Raw genomic sequence first — 26,239 nt, 5'->3', positions numbered from 1 at the left:
CCTAGCCAAATGGGCAATTGAGTTGGGAGAATACGCGATAAAGTATAAGCCAAGACCAGCCATAAAAGGCCAGGTTCTGGCCGACTTTATTGCAGAAGTGCCTGCATCGCGGGAAAAAGAGTGCCAGGATGAGGCTCAACCCTCTCCAGCACAAAACATCAATGATGTCTGGCGACTCTACACTGATGGGGCAGCCAATAACGAGGGTTCAGGCGCAGGGCTGAAACTAACCAACCCAGCAGGCCAAGAATACACTTACGCTATTCGACTGGATTTTCCAAGTACGAATAACGAAGCCGAGTATGAGGCATTCTTGGCTGGGCTGAGAATTGCGCGTAAGATGGGAGTGAAAAACTTGGAAGCCCACGTGGATTCCATGTTAGTAGCCAATCAAATCAATGGGACGTACACGGCCGTGAACAACACAATGGCCCTGTACCTCGCACAAGCAAAATCCCTTATGCGCGATTTCAATGACTGCAAAGTCATACACGTCAAGCGAAGTGAAAACAAATCTGCGGATGCGTTAAGCAAGCTTGCATCATTAGCCTTCACCCACTTAGGAAAGGATATCCGCATTGAACTCCTCGAGACACCTTCGGTCCCGCACAAGGAAATTTGTGTCATCCAAACCGGCACGGAAACGTGGATGACACCAATAATAAAATACCTTGCGGCAGGTACACTACCAGAATCCAAAACACAGGCAAGAAAACTACGCTGTAAAGCACTGAATTATCAACTCATCGATGACATCCTTTACAGACGTAACTTTCTTGGCCCACTCTTAAGATGCGTGGACAACCAAGATGCTGACTACCTCCTAAGGGAAGTACACGAAGGCATCTGTGGAGTACACGCAGGTCCCCGCGCTGTTGTAGCTAAGCTAAACAACGCGGGATACTTTTGGCCGGGGATGCATACGGATGCACTGGCATACATCAGAAAATGCAGGTCTTGCCAGCTTTACGCACCCAACACGCACCGCCCGAAGAATGAACTTGTTCCAGTCACTTCTTCATGGCCATTTCAGAAGTGGGCCATCGATGTGACAGGCCCATTTCCTACAGCAGCAGTAAATGTTCAGTTCCTAGTGGTAGCCATCGACTACTTCACCAAGTGGATAGAAGCAAAACCCTTAGCCCAAACAACCGCAAAACATATCAAAAAATTTATTTGGGAATTTATTATTTGTCGTTTTGGACTTCCACAGAATTTGGTGAGCGATAACGGCACCAACTTTGCTGACAAGAAGCTACAACAGTGGCTGAAAGAACTTCAAATCACCCACACCTTTACCTCAGTGGCACACCCGCAAGGTAATGGTGAGGTGGAAAGAGCAAACAAGAGCATCGTCGAAGGCATCAAGAAAAGACTCTTGGAACACAGATCCGGCTGGGTGGACGAGCTTCCGCACGTCCTTTGGGCAAACAGAACGCTGAAGAAGGCCAGTACGGGAGAAACCCCGTTCAGCCTCACTTATGGCACGGAAGCCATGGTCCCGGTCGAAATTGGTTTACCCTCACCAAGGATCTTGATTCAGCCAGAAGACAATGATGCGGAAAGACGGTTGGATCTTATGCTGACCGAGGAACGCAGAGACTTAGCCGCAGTGCGTGAAGAGAACTACAAGCGACAAATGCAAAAGTACTACAACACGCGGGTAAAACTCTGCAACTTCAATGTAGGAGACTACATACTGCGTAACAACGAGGCTTCGAACCAAGAACGCCCAGGAAAGCTGGCCCCGGTCTGGGAAGGGCCATACATTATCAAAGAAGTCCTGGGAAAGGGCGCATACCGGCTCGAAAGGCTCGATGGCACTCCCATCCCAAGAACATGGAATGGAGCTCAATTACGCAAATGTTATATGTAGATCAATTCCAAACTTGTAAAGAAAAGGCCTAGAGCCACTTCTAATGGAAATGATTCTCCTTTCATAATGTGTTGATAACTTTACCTTTATACTTATGAACTTCCCACACTGGTGCCGGTATTCACCGCATAAATGGGGGAAGAAGTAAGTCGTTACGTGTGGAAGGCGGCAAAACCCGCATAAACACAACGCTAAAAATAAGGAAAACCTACACGCAGGTCAGATGTAAGTAAAGTTTAGCCATCCTTGTAAGTGCAAGTGACGGTCTTATCCGCACAATCACGAACAAGGAAGCAAAACTTCAACCTATCATCTACCACGTTCAAAGGTTATCCTAAAAAAGGATGAGGAAAACCTACACGCAGGTCAGATATGGGTAAAGTTTAGCCATCCTACTGTGCAAGTGACGGTCCTACCCGCACAATCACGAAAGAGGAAGCAAAACTTCACACCTATTATCTACCACGTTCAAAGGTTAACTTATTCTAAAACACTTGGAAAATTGCTAATTTAAACTAAAGTATGCAAGTCATATAACGTTTATAAAGCAAGGAATCCAATGAAAGAACCGGTCTTAGCCGCACAAAGATTTATATTTCATAAATATTCGTTACAAGAATGGCCGGGTAACTACCCGCCTACAAGAAAGTAAATCTATACAAACTAAATCTATCCTAGCAGCGGGAAGGGATCTTCAGGATCAGGCTTCAGGGCCACTTCCACTTGGACCAGCGCCGTCAGTAGAGCGTGGCAGTTCAAGGAAAGCCTTAAGGATAGCTAGCCCATCATCAGCAGCAGCAACTTCATTCACCTTCTCCACCACCGGATGCGGGAAGGCAGCATACTGGTTCACTGCTTGGTCGTAAATAGCTTCAGTATCCACATTATACAAAGGGAAGTTGGAAGGCGGGACGCCTTTCTCAACGAACCCTAGACCAAGCAGGAAGCCGGCCCGTTCCCCATCCTCGTGAGAAGCGTTGAGGGCTGCGCTCATAGCATCGTCGTAAGATGTCTCTGAGAAGACCCGATGCACAACCTACAAAAGAAAATATACAAGTGTCAAAACCTTTTCTATTTACAAAGAAAAGCGTAAAGACAAGAAAAGCTTACCTGAGACAACGCTTCTCGAAGAAGCCATTCCTTGGCAACCAGAGCTTCCTGGAGGGCAGCTTGAGCTTCGTTACGTGCGCGATCGGCTTCACTCCTGTTAAGGTTGGCAAGCAACACTTCTTTAGCCGCAGCCTCTTCGACACCCTTTAGCTTACGCTCAGCATGGTCAAGCACCCCCCTCTGGTCCAAGATTTCTTGGAGCTTTTTGGCGTCTTCCATCGCCAAGGCATCATGAGCCTGCTGGAGAGCCTCTAATTTGGCTTTAAGTTCTTCATTCTCCACGCGTAGAGGCTCAGCAACAGCTTCAGCCTTGGTGGCCCTCTCGGTTGCGTTCCTCGCAGTTTCCTTAGCCAGCCGAAGCTGTTCATTAACAGCTTGGGCAGCCTTGGAACGGGCCTCGAGTCGAGCCTGAACTTCAACCTCGAGGGCCTTGAAGGCCTTCTCCTTCTCCGCAGCCACTGCGGCAAGTTTTTGGTTCTCCTCCCGGACAGCCCGCGCCTGAGCTACTTCCTTAAGGCGAGCTGCTTTTAACTTGTCGTTTTCACGACAAAGCAGCTAGACGCGCGGCTGCATCCGGGCCAGGAGAACCCGAAGCTCATTGGTTAGCCTACCCTCCTGGTAGCTAGCCATGGCTTCCCCCAACGCACCACTGGGAGCAGCGTGACGAGCCCATTCCACGCACTCCACAGGGGTGCGAAGGGTTGTTCCTCGGCGAATGTTCCATCGTGGAACATACACTTCATTGGAATCCGACACTGCAAAAAACACAAAGCAGTTAGGAAAAGATGATAAAAAAAAAAAAACAAAATATATATATAAAATAGGCCAAAAGAACCCTACGCACCTGTAGGGTCAATAACAGGCCGATAGCCGCCGAACCCATCACCTGAACCCAACGGAAATCCATCCAAGAGGTCAGGCAGATGGGAAGGTGGCAGAGATTGGCGAGAAGCCCCACGCGTACCTGATGGGTCGGCCGTCGTTGCCGATGGCGGGGGCATGGTAGCAGCCGCCGCGGTCTCCGCCGCGGTCGCCGCAGCAATAGTAACCGCCGGCTCGGTGAAGGATGCTGTAAAAATAGCACTCACAGCCGGCGGTGACGTCATCTCAGCTGGAACAGTCGGCTCAAAGGAGTGAGCAACTGAACCAGCGGAAGCAGGCGCAGGCGCCTGGGTCGACGCCTCAGGTAGGCTGACCAAGCCTACCGTCATTGGCGGAGAGGTAATCCTCTGCGCTCCACCCTGGATGCGTTAACATCCACGCCTGCGTAAAGAAGAAAAGCGTTATATGATATTAAGCTATGAAGTAAAAAGACAGGAAGTTTGTACTTACGGGTTTTCTTGAGCCTAAAGGTACGGAGAGGCGGGGACGAACCCGATGGAGCCGGCCTCTTTGCGCCGGTCACCGTCGTCTTCTTTGGCTCTCCGGAGGTAACAGTCACAACCTCCGGAGCGGTGGTCTTATCACCACCGGGATTCCCCGCCACCTCTTCGCTCTCGGTCTCCGAATCAGACCGAGGCGCTGGATCGGCAGTGGAGGCCTTCTCCTTCCCCTTCCCGCCGGCAGCCTTCTTCTTCCGCACCAACTGAGGACCATCTGCGGATTCCTCATCAGAGCATACGATTAAAGGAATTCCAGCAGAGGTTTCAACATTGAGGGGTCGAGGGTCGAATAGCGCCTTGCCTGGCCGACGGGCGCTAAGGATCTCATGGCCTAGCGGATAAACCTCCACGAACCGATCCGCCGTTTGTTCTAGGATGGGCAACTCGTTCTCATCTAGAGCGCGAGTACCCATCCGTGTGGGACCGTCAGCCTCCCGCGGGTTCAGGAGCGACTGCAAGTCGTTCCCCTCTGAAATAAACAGGAAAGAAGTTAGAAGAAATTCAAAATCAACAAAAGGAAAAAAGGCATACCGTAAGGAACAGAGTTCGAACCGTATTCGAGGACGATCGGAATCTTGCGCGCATCAGCCTCCTTCCACACCCGGCTCATCCCCAGCATCACCATCCCGGACTCCGCAAACCGGTAAACCGGAGATTGGACCCGGGAAATCTTCGAAAACCATTCCGCCTCCTCGTAGTTGGAGGCGTGAAGGCTAGGAAGGGCTTGCCCGTTCTTGAATTTCATGGCAAGGGGGATGGCGCGAGCGGAGATGTAGAAGAACTCCCGCTTCCACGCGCGAAGACTGCGCTCGGTTGCGCAAATCTTCAAACCCTTTATCCGGGTTATCAATGTGTACCACCCCTGGATGCACCTCCAAGTGTAGAAGGTTATCAGGCGGTCAACATAGGGCTCGATGCCCAAAATCCGGCACACCCACTCGAAATGGAGAATCTTGGCGATCGCCATGGGGTGCAACTCGGTCAAATGAACACCGTGCCTCTCAAGGACATGGTAAACAAACTTTGTCAATGGGAACCTAAGATTCCCATAAACAAAGAATGCAGCATAAACCCCGACCTTGCCTCTGGGGGCATCGTACACCGTCTGGTGGGGTTCAGGAAACTCAGGCTCGAGAGACTCGAGCATGAACTTCCTGACGACGTACCGATACAGGTCGCCAGGCAGAGCACACTGGCACTCGCCAGCAGTACTCTTGTCATCAGCCGTAGATTCGAGATCACGAGACATCTTGTAAAAGAAGGAGAAAACGATTTCGGGAGAATGCTTGCCTGAAAAGGTTAGTATTCGCCGGAAATCGCAAAGAAGATGAAGAGAAGTGAAAGTGTGGATTACAAAGAACCCTCTCCCCCTTTATATACTAATCGCAATTAATGCGATGAAATTAATGCGGAAGAGAGAGAAAACGAAGGTGCAATGAAACTATGACACGTGGCAAAAAGCAAGCTGGCAACAGCTGTTGACAGGACGCATACCATTAATTTCGTGGCCACGCGCCCGAAAAATCGCGCCCACGCGCCTGAAAAAGCGTCTGGAATGACCATATACTGTCACGTCACCTTAACTTCCTGCACGTCCTGACACAGTCAGAAGAAACCGTCGCACGACGTTTCAGAGGTTTGGACTGTTCTTATCCTTTCACCAACTCTTCGAATTTCAAAATTCAAAATTCAAAAAGATTCAAAAGTAAGCGGGAAAATACCCCTTACCTTGGCAACCAAGTAACCGTAAGACGGATGCGGGTACAGTGTTAAGGCAAAACCCTTCACATACCTAGCACCCGCAGGGAATTGAAGCCAAGAATAACTTGGCAACCAAATAACCGTAAGGCGGATGCGGGTACAGTGTCAAGGCAAAACCCTTCACATACTTAGCACCCGCAGGGAATTGACGCCAGGAATACCTTGGAAGTAAAGTAACCGTAAGACGAGTGCGGGTACAGTGTCAAGGCAAAACCCTTCACATACTTAGCACTCTGCAGGGAATTCAAACCAAGAAGGATCTTCTAGGCCATGCTTGCGGAAACGGGAATAACATCCCCGCATGACGGGAACGTCGAGAACTATATTGTTTGAAACTCCAAGATGGAATTGGTGGTTTTAGCATAATTGATCACTATGTTGAAAACTACCAAGACCCCATGGAGAATCCACACAAGTGGGACTCAACGCTCCTGACGTGCGAGGAGGTTACAAACCTACCCGCTTCACACCCAAAGATCAAGCAGAAAAGTCGGGAATTTCTGCGTGACATCAGGAAAACCGCGGGAAGAATCACCACGGAAAACCTAAAAACTAAACCCTTTTCAAAACCCCTTGCTAAGTCCAAAAGTTCACCTCACTTATTAATAATTCATGAGAACATTGGACTGGGGGGACTTGAAGAGGTAGGTCCCAGCAGAGCCCAGTTGGACCCGCAAGACTCACCTTGAACAGGGACGTCTGCGCAATGACCAACTGCTCCAGCAGGACCCACCATGCTCAAAGAACCTTACGCGCAGTACGCCAGCTGTACCCGCAGGGAAAGCCTCCCAATGGTGAAGTACCCCGCCTGTTCCCGCAGCTGCGGATACAAGCCATCAGGGAAGGCTACCCGCACTAACAGCAAGGCTACACGCACAAGGCATTAGCCACTTCAGTAGTCACATGAAGGAATGAGCAAGGTGGGAATACTCCCGCCTAAATGAGCCAGTCCGTATGCTTCTGGAAGGTCTTTCGTACTATACCTACTAAGGTACGGGCGGAACAGACAATTTGACCAGAGCAGCCCATGAACCAATCACAGGGTGACAGCTCACCGACAACAATACGAGGAGGAGCACCCTCTAGTACTGTTTGTCACTATTAGCCGCTGCCTACTTACCAACCCTTACGATGGGACATGCGCAGCCTACAGTTGGTGGAACAGTGCATAGCCGGCAGTAAAGGAACAGTATACAGCCGACCTTTACTGTTGGCCGTAGCCTATCCACCAACCAGCATGGCCTGTGCATAGTCCACTGTTGGTGGAACAGGAATACTATTCAGCCGGCTGTACCTTCTAGGAAACCTACCTTCGGCTATAAATACTCCAACACCTTGGAATGGTAAGGACATCATCTGATATCTCAATCTTATCTAGCAATCTCTTAATATACACTTATATTCAGAGCAATCTAGTCTGATTCTCACGCCGGAGGGTGGTCACAAGGAGGAACCCCCCCTTCTCAGTGACGAGCTTACGGTGTTTGTTTTGCAGGTCTCCAGAAGAACAACCTTCTCTGCTGGACCTCATCCTCGTGGGAAACATTACTTAACCCCCAGATTATCTATAATCTGTCCAGGGTTCACTTAGTGTTTCTTCACCATCTATCGTGAAAATGATCATGTTTATAACGTCAGCACTTGTTAGCTGCTGCCTCCCTATAGTATTCTCATATTTTATACTTTTGTATGTATTATCAAGTGACTCACATCTCATGATTTCTAGGCTAGTTACCAACAAAGAATATTATTCTTATTTCAACACAGTTAGGGTTTTCATGATAAGATTCTCCATTTCAATCCTGGAGATCAGTCATAAAATAATTGCATTTCTCTGTTTCTTGTTTGATCAACAACCACACACAACTCCTGAGGCAAGTATAATGTTTATATATATATATATAATAATTTCAATTTTCAAATATAATTAGGGTTCTTGCTCTTCTATACGAGCTATATATCCACTTTTTCATACGTACCAGAGATGTTTTTATAAACCCAATATAAGTAGTATATATAGCCCTATACGAGTAATAAAAGCCTCCACGACTAGCTAGTATGTTTAACAAATATATTCTCAAATTTGATAATTATTTCTATTTATCATTTGTAATAAAACTAAACAACCAAACAAATAGTTGAAAGTACAAAATTCTTATTGAAAGTTAATTATAAAACGAGTTTAAAAAAAAGTTGGCGGGCTAAAGATGCAAGTTTGGATTAGTTTGAAAGTTTTATTTAATTGTTTTAATGTGTATCTAGTCTAGAAGTTAGGATTTTGAGTATGTTAAGTTTATGCTTAGTTTGAGTAGGATTAGTATGGTCTATTTTAATATAGATAAATGGTCAGGGGTATGTAATTGGCATCTCAAAAATTATAATAAACAAAAAAAGTCGATCATGGTTGAGATCATAATTTCGTGTTCTTGCGTCTGATTTCCAACCATTCTTATATCTCACCAACATCCAAATAGGCTAAGCTATATTATGAAGATTTGGTGATTGGGTGCATTGCACAGCCCCTAGGATTCTCTAATGGCAGACCCATTGCTGCATGCATTATCTACAAATGTCTCTCAATGGCGGTCGTTCCAAGACCAAAAAACCGACATTTTTTATCGTATAATTCAAACCATAGATCAACAGATCCAGGTATTTCATTTCATTTACCACCAATACAATTATTATTATTATTATTATTATTATTATTAACACATTTAAGCTTTGTTTGAAAACACGTGAAGATGACAACAATGTGTTGGCCTATTGGTTATCCAATGCATCCACGCTGCTGGTACAGGTATTACCGTTATGACTTGAACCTAAATATCCTGCTGCGCTGAATTTCAAGCAGCAGTTAACAACATATGTTGAAAAAACATATCGGATGCTACGTGACAACTTAATCAAACAAATTTCTCCGGTCATTGAATCGTGCATTGATCAGGTACGCACTCACTCACTGTTAATTGTAGCCTTACATTGAGAGAGAAAATGTTATAAACAACTAAATAGCGGATGTTTGATTAGGCATCAAGAACGAGAAGAAGTGATGAGCATTGGCAAAAGATTGTCAACAACAATGGACGCTTCCTGGATTTGCTCAACAATAACAATGTAAGTATAATATTGATAATTATCACATGTTTGGTTTGCTTCTATTTTTCCATGTTCATTACTCATATTTTTGTCTTGGTAATTGTAGGTGCCACCGTTTTTGATTTGCAAGATCTTCACACAGATTTTTTCTTACCTCAATGTTAAATTATTCAACAGGTTATGAGACAAGAACTAATTGCTTCTAGACTTCTAGTACATACATACATACATACATATATACATACACACACACACATGCATGCATGCATGCATGCATGCATACATACATACATACATACATACATATTTGTAATTTATAAAATATAAATTATGCTTGCAGCCTTATGTTAAGACTAGAGCTCTACTCTATTGGTAATGGTGAATACGTTGAGACCGGATTGTCTCAATTGGAACAATGGTGCTATAAAGCAACTGAGAAGGTAAACATTGATCTCTCTCTCTCTCTCTCTCTCTATATATATATATATATGTATATATATATATTGGTGATTTTAGTGTTTTCAAACTATATTCGGTGATCGGGATTTACACTCTTGTTCAACATCATTATAACTTTAATACCATCAGGATTCTCTAAGATTGTATGTAAGGGGGTTTCCAAATGGCAACACCCTTGACCCCTGAATGGGATCACACATTCTGAGCTTGCCATAAAAGTGTTTTATTGGAAACATGAAAGATCGACATTGATGGTTAAAATTTGCATGAAAAATGATCTTCAAAAGTGACTAGAAACCAGTAGAAAGTTGCTACTTATTGGTAGCAACTGAGATACTGAAGGTCCTTACTAATAAAGGTTGGCAGCTACAAGTTACTAAACATCGGTAGCAACTAGTTACTGAAAATTGGCAACGACAAAGTTACTACCGACACAATATGGTGTTCCTACTGCATGATAACAGTAAAACAGTACCCATGAATTATTTTAATCTGAAAGTGAATTATACACACGATTCATAAATTAAAGCTATATTACTATAGTTACAACTATACTCCTTAATTACATTAATATATTTTTTCTTTTTTATTTAATTTCTTTTTTTTTTCAAGTTTCAGTATGTAGGATCAGCTTGGTATGAGCTCAAGCACATAAAATATGCTATTGGGTTCCTGGTATTTCATCTTATATTCTAATTGTTTTTACTATATATATGTGTTTAATTATCGGTTGAGCTAACGGTTTTCATTTATTGGTTTTAGGCTACTTGTGAGCGAGGGAAGACATTGAATCAATTAAGTCATGATCTGTTCCCAGTAAGTCTCAGTTCCATATTTTAATGAAAATAAAAGCAATAGACACTGATTCAATATAAAACTGATAGTAGAACCCTTATTTCACCTGCAGGTTCTTCGCTTAGAACAGCTATGCAGAATCGGCACTATGTTTTGGGCGCACAAATATGGCACACATTATCTTTCTCGAGACGTATTTATCATTTTAGTAGTTCTTTTTTTCTCATTTCTCATATCAAGATATTAGAGGTGGTGATTTGTAATATATATTCTATTGACAGGTAAGTAACAACTTGAGGCTGCTGATGACAGAAGATTTAAGGTTTAACATATCACGTGCATATATAAATTTGATATTTGTTTGTGGGTCGGTCTTAACTCTTAACTAATATTTCTGTATTTAATGAAACATTTGATGTGCAGCATACTGAAGAAACAGGGATCTACTCCCCACTGATGGGTCCTAGATCCGATGAATCCACAGAGTAGTATACGGTTAACTTTCAATACGATATGTACACAATTTCCAAAGTCCAATGACGTGAATCCTGCAAAACTAACACCGTGAGCTCGTTACGGGAAGGATGAGGTGGGGGGTCTTCCCGTAACCACCCTCCGGTGTGAGAATAAGTACAGTCCTGATGAGAAGATAAAGTACTTAAGTAAATTGAGAGAGTACAGTGATTGTGAATGGATACCTTATGATGATCGAGAGGGTATTTATAGCCGAAGGATGTGGGAAGGTGATTGGGCCAGCTGTTCTTTAAGAATATGCCTGCATAACCGTCTGGACACGTGTCCCTATGTGATAGGTTCAACCTATACGTTGCATGTGCATGTATAATAACCTGGACACGTGTCTCTTTATATTTGGTTATCGGGGGAATATTGGCCATGTGCACAGTTATAACGACCTTGCCAGATGTCATTGGCTATTTGGCCTAAAGATCACGTATTACCCAAGAAAGCATCTTGGTAAATCTTCTAGAAGGTGACAGCTGTCCCGGAGCATTACCTCGTGGCCATTTACGCGGAAGGTTATTCCTTCTTGCGGATGTCTTATGAGGGTCCGCATGTGCTATGAGAGTGTTTCTTCCTCAATTGATTATGCAGATAGTTTATATGTCCCGTGGGGTGCCTTATGAGGGACTTCTGATTGACCCGCGGGCCTTATTTAAGGGTATTTAGGTCTTTTTGGTACCCTACCTCTATAAGTCCCCCCAGTCCAGTGTTTCTTCCGTGTGAAGTATTTAATGCCGATGGAATTCTGGACTTGATATGGATTTGGGGGTTTTTGACTTTGCAAGTTGGTGGGAAATATCTTTTGTTGTTTGTGGATAATCATGAAAAAGGACAAGTTGACCACTCGCAGGCGCGTGTGCAGGTGACAGGACGTTTTTGACGGCTGATACTGTACCCGACTGTACAACTTTTTCTCTTTTTCGAATTTCCCGTGCTACGTGGCGATATGTTACTGGCCGGTTTTTCCTCTCTCTACTGTTCATATCCCATCGCATTAATTGCGGTGAGTATAAATAGAGAGAGTTAACTTCTTTTCGAAGTTTTATCGCCTTCAAATCTTGACTATGGATTTGTTTTCTTTCTTTTATCTTTCGATCTTTCTGTTTAATTCCTTTGAACTAATCCAAACATTTTTTACCAAGTGTTTCCAATGGCTCCTGCGCAATCTGAGGTCGATGAGATAGAAGTCTGTTGGGACCAAGGGGAATACCAAAAGCTTATTACGACTTATGGTATTCCACCGGAGTGGGGACCGGAGTTCCCTTCTACTGGTTCTACATCCATCTTTCCTCCTCCAGGAAAGATGACGCTATATGCCGATTATTTTGAGCATGGGAACTTCCGTCTTCCTATTACGAAGTTCTTCCAACGGGTGATTAAGGCATTTGGGATTCACTTGTCCTAACTTCACCTGCGTGCTGTCATACGAATTCGACATTTCGAGTTCGTGTGTATAGCACACGACTTAGTTCCTCGGTTGGATCGGTTCGCTGTATTTCATAAGATGGCGAATCAGAACGGATGGTATACTTGCCACAGTGTGCCGGATAGAATTATCGGCAATATGACCGAAGAAATTTCCAAGGAATGGAAGAAAAGATTCTTCTGGATCTCCGAGGATGTAATACCGGAGGTCATGGTTCGTCGTTCTCCGAACGACGCCCTGATCGATATCGCTCCAGCTGCTCACGAGAAGCGTGACTGGTTCCACAAGTTGACCGCATCACCCACTCCGATGCGGACACTTCCTGAGGAGGCCCTTGTATGGGTGGGAATGAGCCGGTTGTGGTCTTCACCTTTTATGGAGCCTGTCTTCATTGAATTAAACGGCCGTAAGTCTTACTGTTTTTATTTTTTCTACTTTTTCGTGTTTTTGAGGCGTTGTTGGTGACGTGTGTTATTTGCTTTCAGGTTTTGGTCCGACGTTGAACGTGCTTGAGGATGACAAGGGCTGCGTGAGTAAAACTATACGCGATGTGAAGCATACGCCTATATTGGAGAAGACTGCCCAATATTTCTTCTTTCCGGTTAAAGTACGTGCCGAACCAGTTGTTTCGGAAGCTATCTTTGAAACAGGTGCGTACATTTTAAACCCTCCTCCTCTTAACATGCTGACCTCCGATGGGATAATTGTCATTCCAAGTGACGATTCTGCCATTCTTGAGGAGGAAAGCTCAGATGATGCTCCTGAAGTTTCATCTGTCTCTCATTTATTGGCAGAGCTGTACCGGAAGAGGTCCCTTCGTGCATCCCAGGCAAGTGACGCGGGCACCAGTGCTGCGGATGCCGGGAAGGAACCAAAAATGAAGAAGCACCGGACGCACCGACCAAGGAAGCCATTACCACCCAACCTTTCGGAGCGTTTGGGGACAGTAAAAAGGTAAGTTTTTACTTGCTAACTTTTGTCAACCGTTGTAATGGAATCTGACTATGGTATTCTTATGCAGACTCGTCTATTGCTGATCCGGTGATTGGTAAGCTGTCCAGCCAACTCCGACTTTTGAGAAACAACCATCACCTCCCCCGGAGAAGGAGACGGAAAAACCAGTTACTCCTCTTGTTGAGGCAGTCGAGGAGGGATCTAACGTTCAATCAATAACCTCCGGGTCTTTGGACCATTTGTTCCAAGATGTTGAAGCCACTGGTCCTCAACAAGAGAATCCTGAAGATACTTTGGGAGGTTTTAGGGTTGATGAAACTTTTCCCCAGTCTGTTCCTCAATTTAATCCTACCTCCTTACCCTTTTCATCGGGTGGGGGAGATGATTTCTTTTCTGGACCGTATGTCCATGAAGCTGGGGGAGGTTCCACCCAAGGTGGGTTTCAACAATCTTCCTCCACTCCTGTTCATCTCGGGACATCTAGTTACCAGTATTTGGAGAACGTTCAATTGGGGGGAGATTATGATTTGTTTGTCCCGTCTTGGGACATTGTCAACGGATCTCGGGTTACTTCTTCCAAGACTTGTTTGAGTTTCGTTGAACACTGCATGCCACCGGCTGAGAAAGCATACCAGCTGACCCGTTCCCACGATGAACTCCATTCTGACTTAGCCGTTTCCTTGACTAACAGTCTAGCCTGTAGTCAGGAAATCTTACGGGAGTGGCGGACAATGGGTGGTAAGCTTGGTGCTGCTTCCGATGAAGTGAAAGCTGCCAAAAAGGAGGTTGAGGAGCACCGCAAAGCGGCGAGTGCAGCTAGGTGGAAACAATCTGATGCTGAGGCTGCACTTGAACAAGAAAAGAAGCGGAATGCTGATGCTGCTTAGCGGTGGAAGGAGGCCTGTGAGAGGTCCAATGCCACCCTTGAAGCTTCCCGAGCAGAAACTCAAAGAAAAAAAGGAAGAATTGGTGAAGTCACAGGATGAAGTGTCTCAACAAAACGCCCGGATTCAAGAGCTCAAGGAAGCTTTAAGACTGCAAGGAGAACAATCTGAGATGAAAGACAAGACTATTGTCGAAATGCAGTCCGCATACGACTCTCTCTTTCAGTCTCACACTGAAGCTGGTGACCGTGCCTCCGCCGAATTGCAACAACTTCGTAGCCGGGCAGAGCGCGCTGAGTAGGGGAGGCGATATTTCCTCACCCGCGGTCTTGACTCGGTAAGTTTTTTTTGGATATTGTTTAATTTCCTTGTCTACTTTTTATGACATTTAGCGGATCGCTTCTATAGGTCATCCATCATGTTAAGAGAACTACGGAGCTCACAGATTGCTTTGTGAACTTGACGACTGCTTCTGAAGGGGTTGGCCGGGTGAAAGGTTTTAACGAAGGGTTGACCTTTGCCCAATCCGGACAACCTGTCGAGAGCCATCCTCTTTACGGACTTGACGCGGAGCAAGAACTTGACATGCGGGTTCAAGAATATGATAATTTGGTCTTTCCGCTGCAACATATGCTTCCGGAATTTGCCTTGTCTGAAGATGGAGTGAAGCAGTTGCGGATATACATTGATGACGAGTCTGACGATGAGTCTGATGATGACCAATCGAGTGATGACAAGGCTGATGATGCGGACCGGAATGCTCCGGAAGGCACGACGCCTTAGGATCCATAGGGTAGATGTATGTGTCAAAACTCACACTTGTGATTTTCTTTTCATGCTTTTGTAATCACCATTTTGGATATTAATGAAAGGAATCTTTGCAAAATATCTTTCTTCAAATTTTAGATTTGTGCAAGTTGAATGGATAATACTGGTGACTTGGCAGAGAGAAAATTTTGGGCGGGGGCTGACAGGACGTTTGTTTGACAGCCTGTAACCACTTTTTCGATTCTCCTGCCTGACGTGTCCATCATCCCATGGTCCTTATTTTCTCTCTCCTCTGTTAGTTAGACGGTCGCATTAATTGCGATGAGTATAAATAGGCCTTGATGTCTTCAACCATTCTTATTACTTACAAGTTTTTCTCTTTAATCAGAGAATTATGCTCTCATACACCTGTCTTCAATACTTGATTCCCATGGCTGCTCAGAAAAGGAATTCTCCCACCATTAGTGAAGTTGGACGTGATATTAAAGAAAAAGACTTCGAGGATGTTAAAAATGTATACGGTTTTCCCCCGGAGTGGGAGGCTGAACGCCCTGCCCCTGGGGCCATTGCAACGGCACCGCCACCGAAGAAGATGGCCGTATACCTAGACCACTTTGTAGGTTCCCAGCCGGATCTACACGGAATATCTCGTTCTACGTAGGTGCGGAATCCCTACGTAAGACGTTACGAGCGTAGAAGACGATACGATTAATCACACGTTACAATAAACAAACACACGTTATATTGCAACCGGAAACACGTGATAATCTGATCACACAATACTCTCTGACTCGTTACAGACGAATACTTGAATACACGAATGATAAACTTTCTGCCGTAACCTAGCTGATTATATAGGCGACAACTTCGCTTGTTCCACAAGTTCGCCTATAACAAGCGAACTTGTGAGAACTTCGCTTACAAACATAACACAAATCTAACTAACACGATTACAGACACTTGACACTGAACTACTGACATCATGCACCAACAGACTCCCCCTTGGCAGTAGCTTCATATCTTTATCTTCAAACACGTGTCTTGTAATCTTCAATCTTGTATCTTCATCTTTAAGCATGCAATCCTTCTCGAACACAAACCGATACTATTCTTTGATATTTCCTCGCTTCGTCTTTCCAAGCAGGAATATAAAATATCTTCTTATCATTCAACACCTGCAGATCAGCTTGAGATAAGTTCACTAGATGCATCGGATCATACACTCTCAGCAGCTCTTGTTCATCTTCGTCTTCCATTACTGCCTCAGCTGTTTCACAATCTACATACCACCACTTCAGATCTTTGAGCACATCCTTGGGCATTAGTTTCATCGGCACTTCTTTCAAACACCGGATCGGTTTATACCTCATAATCATCCAAGGCTTGCCATCAGCTCTCAAACCTCTATCTTTGTCTTCAATCAGTTGTCCCTTTTGTGGTTTCAACAGCTCGAACTTCTTTTCTTTTATACTTTCCTTCCAAACAATCTTACTAATAACTCTAGCCATATTATCATCACTTCGGTTTATCAATCCCAATCTGGCTAAGTCTTTCACTTCACACTCTGGCAGTGTATTCAACGATCTTAACATCCTTTTGAAGTACTGAACACCATCATATCTCTTAATCACGAAGAGCCTCAACTGCTCATCATATATCCAGCAAATAATCCCTTTCTTCGCTTCAGCATAACCTTTAATGTTGTAACTCTTCTTAAACATAGTAGGGACCCGCCGGTTTCTTCGTTTTGACGAACCACTGAGCGTAGCCTTCTTTCCATCTGGCTGCTCTTCCCATTCAGTCTCATCGCTTCCAATCTCTTTACTCATATCTGCCTTATCCACTTCCGGAATTTCATGCTCAATATTCTCTTCTACTATCTCTCCCTCTTCAATCTCTGTATCAATAACAATCTCTTCCCCAATCTTCTCTATCTCTTCAACTGGTAAAACATCATCATCACCTACAAACTCATCATCCATCTCCTCAACATCCACGACCATCATATCATCACCGCCAGCCGCACTTGTAGACTCTCCCTGAGATGTGGAAGTCCCAAGAGCTTGTTCAGTTCTTGGCAACTCTCCACCTGCACCTTTCGATGCATTGGGATCATCGTCTCGATCATTTCGTCTCTTAGTCCTCAGCTCATCGCCTTTACAGCTAGTCTCCCCCTGAGATGCCAAGAACTCCTTCAAAGCATCAATGATTTTGCCATGTTCGATCAGCAGGGACGACTGTATCTGGTTCTCTGCAACAAGGCGCTTAATAGCATGGGTCTGGATAAGATTCACCCTTGATTGTTCAGCCACGACCCGTTCAAGTGCTGCTATTCGTTCTGAGTCTGATAAGGTTGCATCGAAATCGAACCTCACATGTGATATATCTTGAGTGTACTGAGGAGGGATTTCTAATGTAACCGGGACCTCAGAAGTAGGCATAGACGTAACTGCAGGTGGCAACGTAACTGTCAACCCTGCAGTCGCCACAACCGTCGACTCAATAAATCTTGCCACGACCTCCGTTGGAGTAAGTGTTGGAGGCGGCAAAGAAACAATCTCCGGAGCCGATAGTTGGAATGAAATGGGTGGGAGGCCAAATGCAGATGAGGTAGCCACCACGGGAACATTCGTAGCGCTTGGCCTTGTAACTGGTAATGATGAAGGAACAATACTCATACCGGACAGTGCGGGTGGAGTGAAACGTATCACCCTTGAGCTCTCACCAGCTCCCGATCCTGCACCTATCCGTTCTCTTCTTGATCTACGAACCAACTGTTGTACTTCTTCCTCAAAATCTAACTCGCTATCATCATCGGTTCTCTTCCTTTTCCCATGAAGCCTCTCTTGTGTTACCAAAATTCGTCTGGCTTCATCCACTTCATCATCAGAAGAATCTGAACCAGCCACCGTCGTAGCTGTCTTAGTAACATTCACACTCGAAACTCTGTCAACTGAGACTTGCACATTTTCCACTGGATCAACCTTCTCCATATCAAAGAATCCTTGACCATCAAACTCTGCATCAAGGTCAACATCCTCCTCCGGTGACACAACAGGAGCAGCAGGTATAGCTTGAGAAGCTCCAGCCTGTTGTGGTTGAGGATCCCGAAACTCGTCCCCACGAGCAGGAACATACTCTGGGTTGATCAAGTACCCAAAAAGTGGAGTATGTCGAGGATGGAGCTCAGGTTTGCTCCTCGCACTGGAAGATCTGCATTGAGCGAAGATCCTTTTAGTAACACTTTCAACGTATCTGATTGGACGGCGCTGAGGTAGCGTTAGAGCAACATGAGTCAAGATCATTTGGAGAAATCTTGGATACATGAGAAATCTCTCACGCGCCATCGCCCTTCTCTGTCGATCTATCTCGTAAAAGACCATCTGACTAAAGCTGTAACGCTTATTGTAAGTCAGAGCAGTCATCGCCGACTGCATGGTCGCGCCCATCCCATCAGTACCAGCCTTTCTCCCTGACATGCAGACAATCATGACATGCATGAGAAAGCGCCACTGATCTAGAAAGAACCCCTTGCGTCTCTGCGTATCCCCTAAGGGACCAGAATATCCCATCCTCAAAAATGCACCATCTCGGAATGGAGCCACAAAATCTGTCGGATCGTCTCTTGTTTCTTCTCCGAACTGCAAAGCCACCCGGATCTGTTCAGACGAGAACTGAACAATCTGATTGTTGACTGTTGCACGCATCACCGGGGGCTCGACACGACAGTCATATTCCACGGTCTGCCAGAAATCCTCAATGTTCGGCAAGGATATATCGGCAGCGTTGTAGTAATCGCGTGGAATATACGCGAGCGCAGAAGGAATGTGATGATCTCGCGGAAATCATCCACACCGCTCGCATCCGGGTCCAGTGTAATATACATGTTGTGCCCCGGGAAGAACTGTCGCTGGTTATCTCCTCCGTCATCACCACCTGCACCACCTGCTCCAGCTACAGCAGCCATATCTGCAACAAACAGGCTAAGTTAAAAATCGTCGAGGCAAATCACAAGTTCGCCTGTTACCATGAGCGAAGTTGTGATTTATTCTGTATAGGCGAAGTTAGAGGTGGGGCGAAGTTGGGAAACAACTTCGCTTCAACTTGAACTTCGTCTGTTAACTGTTAAGTAAAAAGGGCCAGACGAAGTTAATGACAACTTCGCTTAACCACAACATCGCCTCATATCTGTTACATAATTAATTATCAGGCAAAGTTAAACCTCAGGCGAAGTTAAGAATAACTTCGCCTAACCTGTAAGTTCGCCTGAATATGAATCGGCAATAGTTAGGTTTTCGAATCGACGTGTAGATGGTGAATTTGGAGATTACGGAATCCGTAAAACATGATTTTAAGACGATCTAGACGTTCGAGTAGATTACGACCACGTAATGAGAAGTTTGAAAATCGGGTAATTAGTTTTCGAAATTCTGAGGTTACGAAACGGGTCTAATCGACCTGTGATAAACAACAAGGACGATGATTATATGAATATATCTACACTACACACCTTGAATTTGATTAGAATCGAAGGAAAAATAACACAGTGAATCGATCGATAAGTTCGCTTAGGTTATACGGAGACAAGTTCGCTGGTTTAGAAAATAATGAAGCGTCTGACCTTAAAACTTCTTTATATAGGGTCAGAATTATCCAGGCGAAGTTATGGATAACTTCGCCTATTGCAGGCGAAGTTAAGGATAAGTTCGCCGGTATTTACAAAACAAACCTCTATAATTTGAACAATTTGCAATTAAGTTTTAAAAAACATCCTTTAAAGAGTTAAATGATACGATCAAGACCAAGTAACCAGGTATAAATAATACAAGTACATAAGAAAAAAAAACTTTTAAAAATAAAGTACACGGGATCAAATTTCAGTCTCGATAGGGACTACCATGTTTTAGAAAAAATCCGAACATGAATCATACTAATTACGTGACTGTCACACAGATCCGTGTTCAGCTGTATTATGACATAAAGAAACAGGTTGTAAGCAGGTAATTTACTTAAAATGGTTTTCATCGTTTCTGTGATACGAGTTAGGTTCAATTAAGCTCAAAACTTAAGTGGGCAACAACTCAGAGGTTATTATGCCTCCTATCTATTCTCAAAGCGTATTTGGCTTTCCCCAAGTCACCCCGAATTGACCTCGACCCGTAGTGTCTGATTAAGTTGTAAGTACTCTTCGATCTTTAGACTCTGCTTCCCGTTCTCTTTCTTACATCTTGGTTGAGAATAATTTATCATTATAAGTTCTAGAATGTTTCACTAACACATTTTTTTTTAAGTATTTACACAATCTTCAAGTAGAAAACAACTGCAAGTCCCGAATCTGGATCACTGCAGTTTCTTGACCCGCTATCTTCATGGGAATCAGAACACTCACGGGCTCGTGTATGACTGGGTAATCGCTTTTCTGCCTATCATTCGGAAAGATATATATGAAGACATGCACAACTGTTAAGGAGTTTCCACGTAAAATCGAGTAGATTTAGTTAGTATCACTTCTACTTTTACGCACCATAAAAAGCTACCATGACATACAATGACTGTTCTAAAGTCTTTTAGGCCTAATAACTTCACTAGTTAAGCACACAAAATCAGTATATCTATCACTTTCCAAGGTTGGATCAATTTTCTGTTAAACATAGTAAAGAAACTTCTTACGAAGTAGTTGACTTGAAAAATAATTTCATCCCCCGTAAAAAATTTTAACTTCAATCGCCTCGATCAAAACGAAGTCTTCAGGTAAACGGCTATCCTGAAGATCCAATGGATCAGCTGAACCGACCACATACAAGTATGTGTCCTTCTAACTAAGTATGAACGACTAATTTTCAGCAAAAGAATTAAAACACATCATAAACCGCCCCGGTCACTTTCAGTCATCTGGTTAATGGCTATCCTCATATCTTACAAGTAAAAATGAGGACCAAACATATCCGAAGACATGTCTTTCAAACTGAGGCAACCGACATAATTCTAAGCGATAGTGATTTTTTTTTTAACAAAGACAACAAGCACGGTTACTCGGGATTGATCATCCCATTCAGCTCAACAAGGTTTTGAAATCTAGTTTTGTCAAACGCCTTAGTGAACAAGTCAGCGAAATTATCTAACGTGTCAACCTTTTCGAGCGCAATCAGTTTCTTCTCAGCACAATCCCGTATAAAATGATGACGTATGTCAATATGTTTAGTTTTACTGTGCTTTACGGGATTGTTAGTTACTGAGATAGCAGCAGTGTTATCAATGCAAATAGGAGTAAGTGAGAAATTCAGACCATAATCGCGCAACTGTTGTTGAATCCAAAGAACCTGGGAGCAGCAGTTGAATGCTGCCATGTATTCTGCTTCACAGGTTGAAATGGCGACTGAGGTCTGCTTCTTGCATTGCCATGACACTAATCTGCCACCAAGAAACTGACAACCACCTGTTGTTGACTTCCGACTCTGATTGCACCCTCCATAATCAGAATCTGTGTAGGCGACTAGCTCCAAGTCTCCTCCTCTCGTGTACCACAACCCCAGCTTCGGCTTGCCTTTGAGATACCGCAGTATCCTCTTCACACCCTTCAAATGAGATTCTTTTGGGTTTGCCTGAAAGCGAGCACATAGACAAACAGCAAACATAATATCAGGCCTAGAAGCAGTTAAGTAAATTAAAGAACCTATTATTGCCCGATATTGGGTTGGGTCCACGTCTGCATCGTTGTCTGAATCAGCACCCAATTTATGATTGACGCAGACTGGAGTATCATATGGAGTGCTGTCCTCCATCTTGAAGAGTTTGAGAACATCATGGACATACTTCGTCTGATGAATGAACATCCCATCTTTCTTCTGATCAACCTGCAGTCCTAAAAAGAAAGTTAGTTCACCCATAGCACTCATTTCAAATCTCTTTTTCATGACGGCCTCAAACTCCTGACACATTGCGACTTTTGATGCAGCAAAGATAATGTCGTCCACGTAGACTTGCACCAGCAGAAAGTCGCTTCCTTTTCTTTTAAAGAACAATGTGCTATCAATCTTACCCCTTTCAAACTCATTCTCAAGCAAGTAATCGGATAGTGTTGAGTACCAGGCACGAGGTGCCTGATGTAGTCCATACAACGCTTTACTTAGCTTGTACACGTGGTCAGGAAAGTCTGGGTCAGGAAAACCCGGAGGTTGTTCAACGTACACAACCTCATCGACTTTACCATTAAGGAACGCACTCTTCACGTCTAGCTGAAATACCTTCATCTCCTTGTGTGCCGCAAATGCCAAAAACAGTCGAATGGCTTCCAATCTTGCCACAGGAGCAAACACCTCATTGTAATCGATCCCCTCTTGCTGATTAAAACCTTTTACAACCAGCCTCGCCTTGTTCCTGATAATAATCCCTTTCTCATCTCTCTTGCATTTGAAAACCCATTTGGTTCCTATCGCATGCACATTATTCGGTTTTTCAACCAAATTCCATACTTCCATTTTCTTGAACTGAGCTAACTCTTCTTGCATGGCTTCGACCCACGAGCTGTCCTTGAGAGCCATTTGATAGTTCTTTGGTTCAATCTGGCTGATGAAGCAGGTGTACAAGCATTCGTTGATTATGCCCGTATCCTTAATGCTTGTGTAAACACAGGTGTGCTCATTCAAGCTTTGTCTTGTTTGTACACCGGCGGACAGATCACCTATCACGTTCTCCAAAGGGTGATTTTTGTGAATTCTCGTAGTCGGAACCGAACTGACATGCAAATTGTCTTCCAGGTTCGAAGATAGCTCATCAATGGGTGATTGTTTTTGAGAGTGAAACGGATTGAAGAATTCCTCTTCTGTAGAGGCAGCAGGGGTATCGACAGCATTTGACGAGGAAGGTATGTTAAAAGATTTAAAAAGTCTATCATAGACATTGTCTTCCTCATCGTAAATCATCTTCGTCATACAGCGGTCTTTGCACAACATTGTCTTCCTCATCGTAAATCATCTTCGTAGCAATTCTCTCATCAAATTCTACACAGTCCAAATAAGGTATGTTAAAAGATTTAAAAAGTCTATCATAGTCGAAAACCCCGGCGGGTCCCGTGCTTGGTTTTGGTGATTTGTAACTTGTGATATCAGTGTTACACACCACCTCAACCTTGCTGGTCGATGTATTAAAGACACGTCTGTTGGGAGTCCCAAGTACATATCCGACTAAAATTCCTTCGTCGGCTACTTCACCAAATTTAGAATTTGTCTTTAATATCGAACACGGGGACCCGAATGGTTCAAGACCACTCAAGTTGGGCTTTCTCCCATGCATAAGTTCATAACATGTTTTATTCAGTCTTTTAACAGTTAACACTCTATTAAGGATATAACAGGCTGTTGCAACAGCTTTAGCCCAAAACACCACAGGAAGTTTCGAATCAGCCAGCATGGTTCTGGCTCCTTTAATTAACGTTCTGTTCTTCCTCTCAGCCACCCCATTTTGTTGCGGAGTATACGGTGCGCTGTACTGGTGTTCTATCCCTTTCTGTAAGCAGAAGATCTCCATCTCATAGTTCTTGAACTCAGTTTCATTGTCACTACTGATGAATTTAACCCTTTTTCCATGATATTCTCAACCTTGGTAATCAAATTTTTTACCATCTGCACTGTTTCATCCTTTGACTTCAGGAAATATACCCAAGAATATCGAGAGTAATCATCAGTGATCACCAAGAAGAATGATGTTCCTCCTAGGCTTTTTACATTCACGGGACCAAAGAGATCCATGTGAAGTAGTTCTAGGGTACTGACTATTGAATTGACCTTCTTGGTGTGATGGGATTTCTTGTGTTGCTTTCCCTTTTTGCATGATAAGCATTGGTCTTCAAAGTTGAAATTCTTCAAGGGAACACCCAGCACAAGCCCATTCTTGACAATGTAGTTCATTTTCCGAAGATGAATATGCCCCATTCTCCTATGCCACAACTCGGACTCCGATTCAGTTGCTTTCGACAGAAGACACGATTCTTCTGTGGCCATCTCAGTCGACCTCATGTCCATAATATACGTATTCTTCTCTCTTGGAGCCTTCATAACAATCCAATCCTCTGGTATCTTGAAACCAGGATACAGCACAATCGCCTCATTCTTGGTAAAGTGTACGGTGTACTCTTTGTCACAGATCTGCGATACACTCAGCAGATTATGTTTCAACTCTTCAACGAAATTTACTTTCTCTAAAGTCATCTTTCCATTCGTCACCGTCCCAATTTCTGTAATCCTTCCACCGCTCTCTCCAGCGAAACTCACTCTTCCTCCTTGAACATGTTTCCAGTCGTGTAACAAATTCTTGTTACCCGTCATGTGCCGGGAACAGTCGCTATCCACAACCCATAGATTGTTGGCAGCCCTGTTCAACTGTTCCTGCACGATTAAAGCAGATGATTAAAATCTGGGGACCCAAGACCGATTGGTCTTGGGTCGATACATCCCGTACCTTGGCTGTCCAAAGTTAGTATCATAATAATTTCTGTGAGTCCTAACAGGATACCTTCTTGTAGATTGTCTGTGAGGCCATCCAAACCTTCGTGAATTAAAAGAATTATTACTTATGGTTTGGTTGTTAGCAGTGAAAAACTGAGATCGATTTCTTTGAAAACCGGAATTAGTCCAATGTCTGAACTTTGGTGAATTTTCATTTTTACCATTGTTGTACTTACTGTTAGTTCTGTTCTCAGTTTTTGAAGGCCTCACACCTCTGAATCTCTGCTTCAGAGGGCAATCAGCAATTAGGTGTCCTAATTGATTACATCTGAAACAACTCCTGTGTTCAACTTTCTTTTCAATAGTTGTTTTAGATGTTGAGGCCGCATTACTGCCCGTTTGTCTCACATATGGTGGGACATACGGGTTTAGTGGAGACTTCTTTTCATTTGATTTATGTTTCTCTCCACTTTTTGGTAACACTTCCTCTTGTTTTGTCTCACTCAACTCGGATGACTTGTCCGAGTTTGATAAGACAGGACTCGGAGCAGAAATCTTAACACTCGTAACAGGCTTACTGGTTTCGCCTTTACTAACTTCTGGTTCTTTAATAGTAACCTTAACCGGAACTGTCTGACCAAAATCAACATCAACAGATTTCTGATTACTAGGATCATAAGTATAGTTATGATTGTAAGGTGGTGGAACTTCATGATATCCAATTCCTCCCCTTTTTGGGGAACCTTGATCACTAACGAGGTGATCAAGTATAGCGGAGGAATTTCTGAATTGCTCAAGTTTCCTATTAAGTTCCACCACTTTCACCTGGTGATCAGCTATCTGTTTATCCCTTTCAGCTATTAGTTTGGTTTTCTCTTCTAGCACTTCATAGCTAAGATCAATCATTTGAATTTTCTCAGCTAGATTTGCTTTAAGACTTCTAATATCTTTCTCACTAGCTTTAATTTTTACTTTGTAACTATTTTCTCTAGCTTTAGTGAAATGATGATCTTCTTTTAATGTTTTAAATTGCGCATCCAAACTAACAACTGATCAGTTATAGTTGTCAATTGTTCAGACAGATTTTCACACTTAGTACAAGGGAGTTTGGTACTTACCTCGGAGAGCTGGTCTGTCACTTCTGCCATGTAAGCTTCATTCTCTCCATTCACTTTCTGCAGTTTCGATGTTCGCCAAATTGGCCTGTTCAAACACTTCTTCAACATGCAGATTCCAGTTGTACTCCCCATTATCTCTGGATATCATGGCTCTATTATCATTACCAACACCACTCTGTTGTGTAGACCTGTTCTGACTGCGTTCTACACGTTCATTTGTACACTCTTTTGCAAAGTGGCCATTCTGCTGACAGTTGTAACACCTAACCTTCGACTTATCGAACCCTGGCCTCTCACCAACAAACTTTCTACCTGTCTTCTTCATAAACCTCTTAACCCTTCTCACAATCATCGCCATCTGCCACTGCAGATCCATCTCTTCCAGATCATCAGCATCGATCTGATCGTAGTCTTCGTCCAAAGTTGCAGGATCAACAATCTTACCCTGAATGTAATTTTCATATGAAGCAATGAAAGATGCATAGAGAGCAAACTGCTGTTCAGCAGATTTAACACTCATGGGCATCTTCGAGTAGTTGTTGTTCGAAACACTTGGGGAAAAACTATTCTTGGTTGCTTGAAGTTTAGAAGCATTTGATCCTCCAGCTACAAAGCACACATCACCATTCATGTTGAGAGATA

General features: G+C 43.8%; 1 protein-coding gene across 1 annotated transcript in view; it reads left to right on the top strand.

The window, feature by feature from the left end:
• The first annotated feature begins 8,708 nt into the window (after positions 1-8,708).
• Positions 8,709-26,239, top strand: part of LOC143574080 (myosin-9-like) — a 33,181-nt gene continuing 15,650 nt past the window's right edge. The window contains exons 1-6 of the mRNA XM_077058798.1: positions 8,709-8,781; positions 8,874-8,929; positions 9,160-9,246; positions 9,335-9,405; positions 9,569-9,668; positions 10,306-10,362. Of these exons, the coding sequence (XP_076914913.1) occupies positions 8,709-8,781; positions 8,874-8,929; positions 9,160-9,246; positions 9,335-9,405; positions 9,569-9,668; positions 10,306-10,362 (444 nt within the window). The remainder of the gene's footprint in view (positions 8,782-8,873; positions 8,930-9,159; positions 9,247-9,334; positions 9,406-9,568; positions 9,669-10,305; positions 10,363-26,239) is intronic.

The sequence above is a fragment of the Bidens hawaiensis genome, unplaced genomic scaffold, assembly GCF_021521415.1.
Source record: "Bidens hawaiensis isolate Kalapana, Puna unplaced genomic scaffold, B.hawaiensis_p1.1 tig00026837_1, whole genome shotgun sequence".
NCBI classification, from domain to species: domain Eukaryota; kingdom Viridiplantae; phylum Streptophyta; class Magnoliopsida; order Asterales; family Asteraceae; genus Bidens; species Bidens hawaiensis.
The sequence above is the reverse complement of the archived record's forward strand: the minus strand, read 5'-3'. Positions and strand labels throughout refer to the sequence as shown.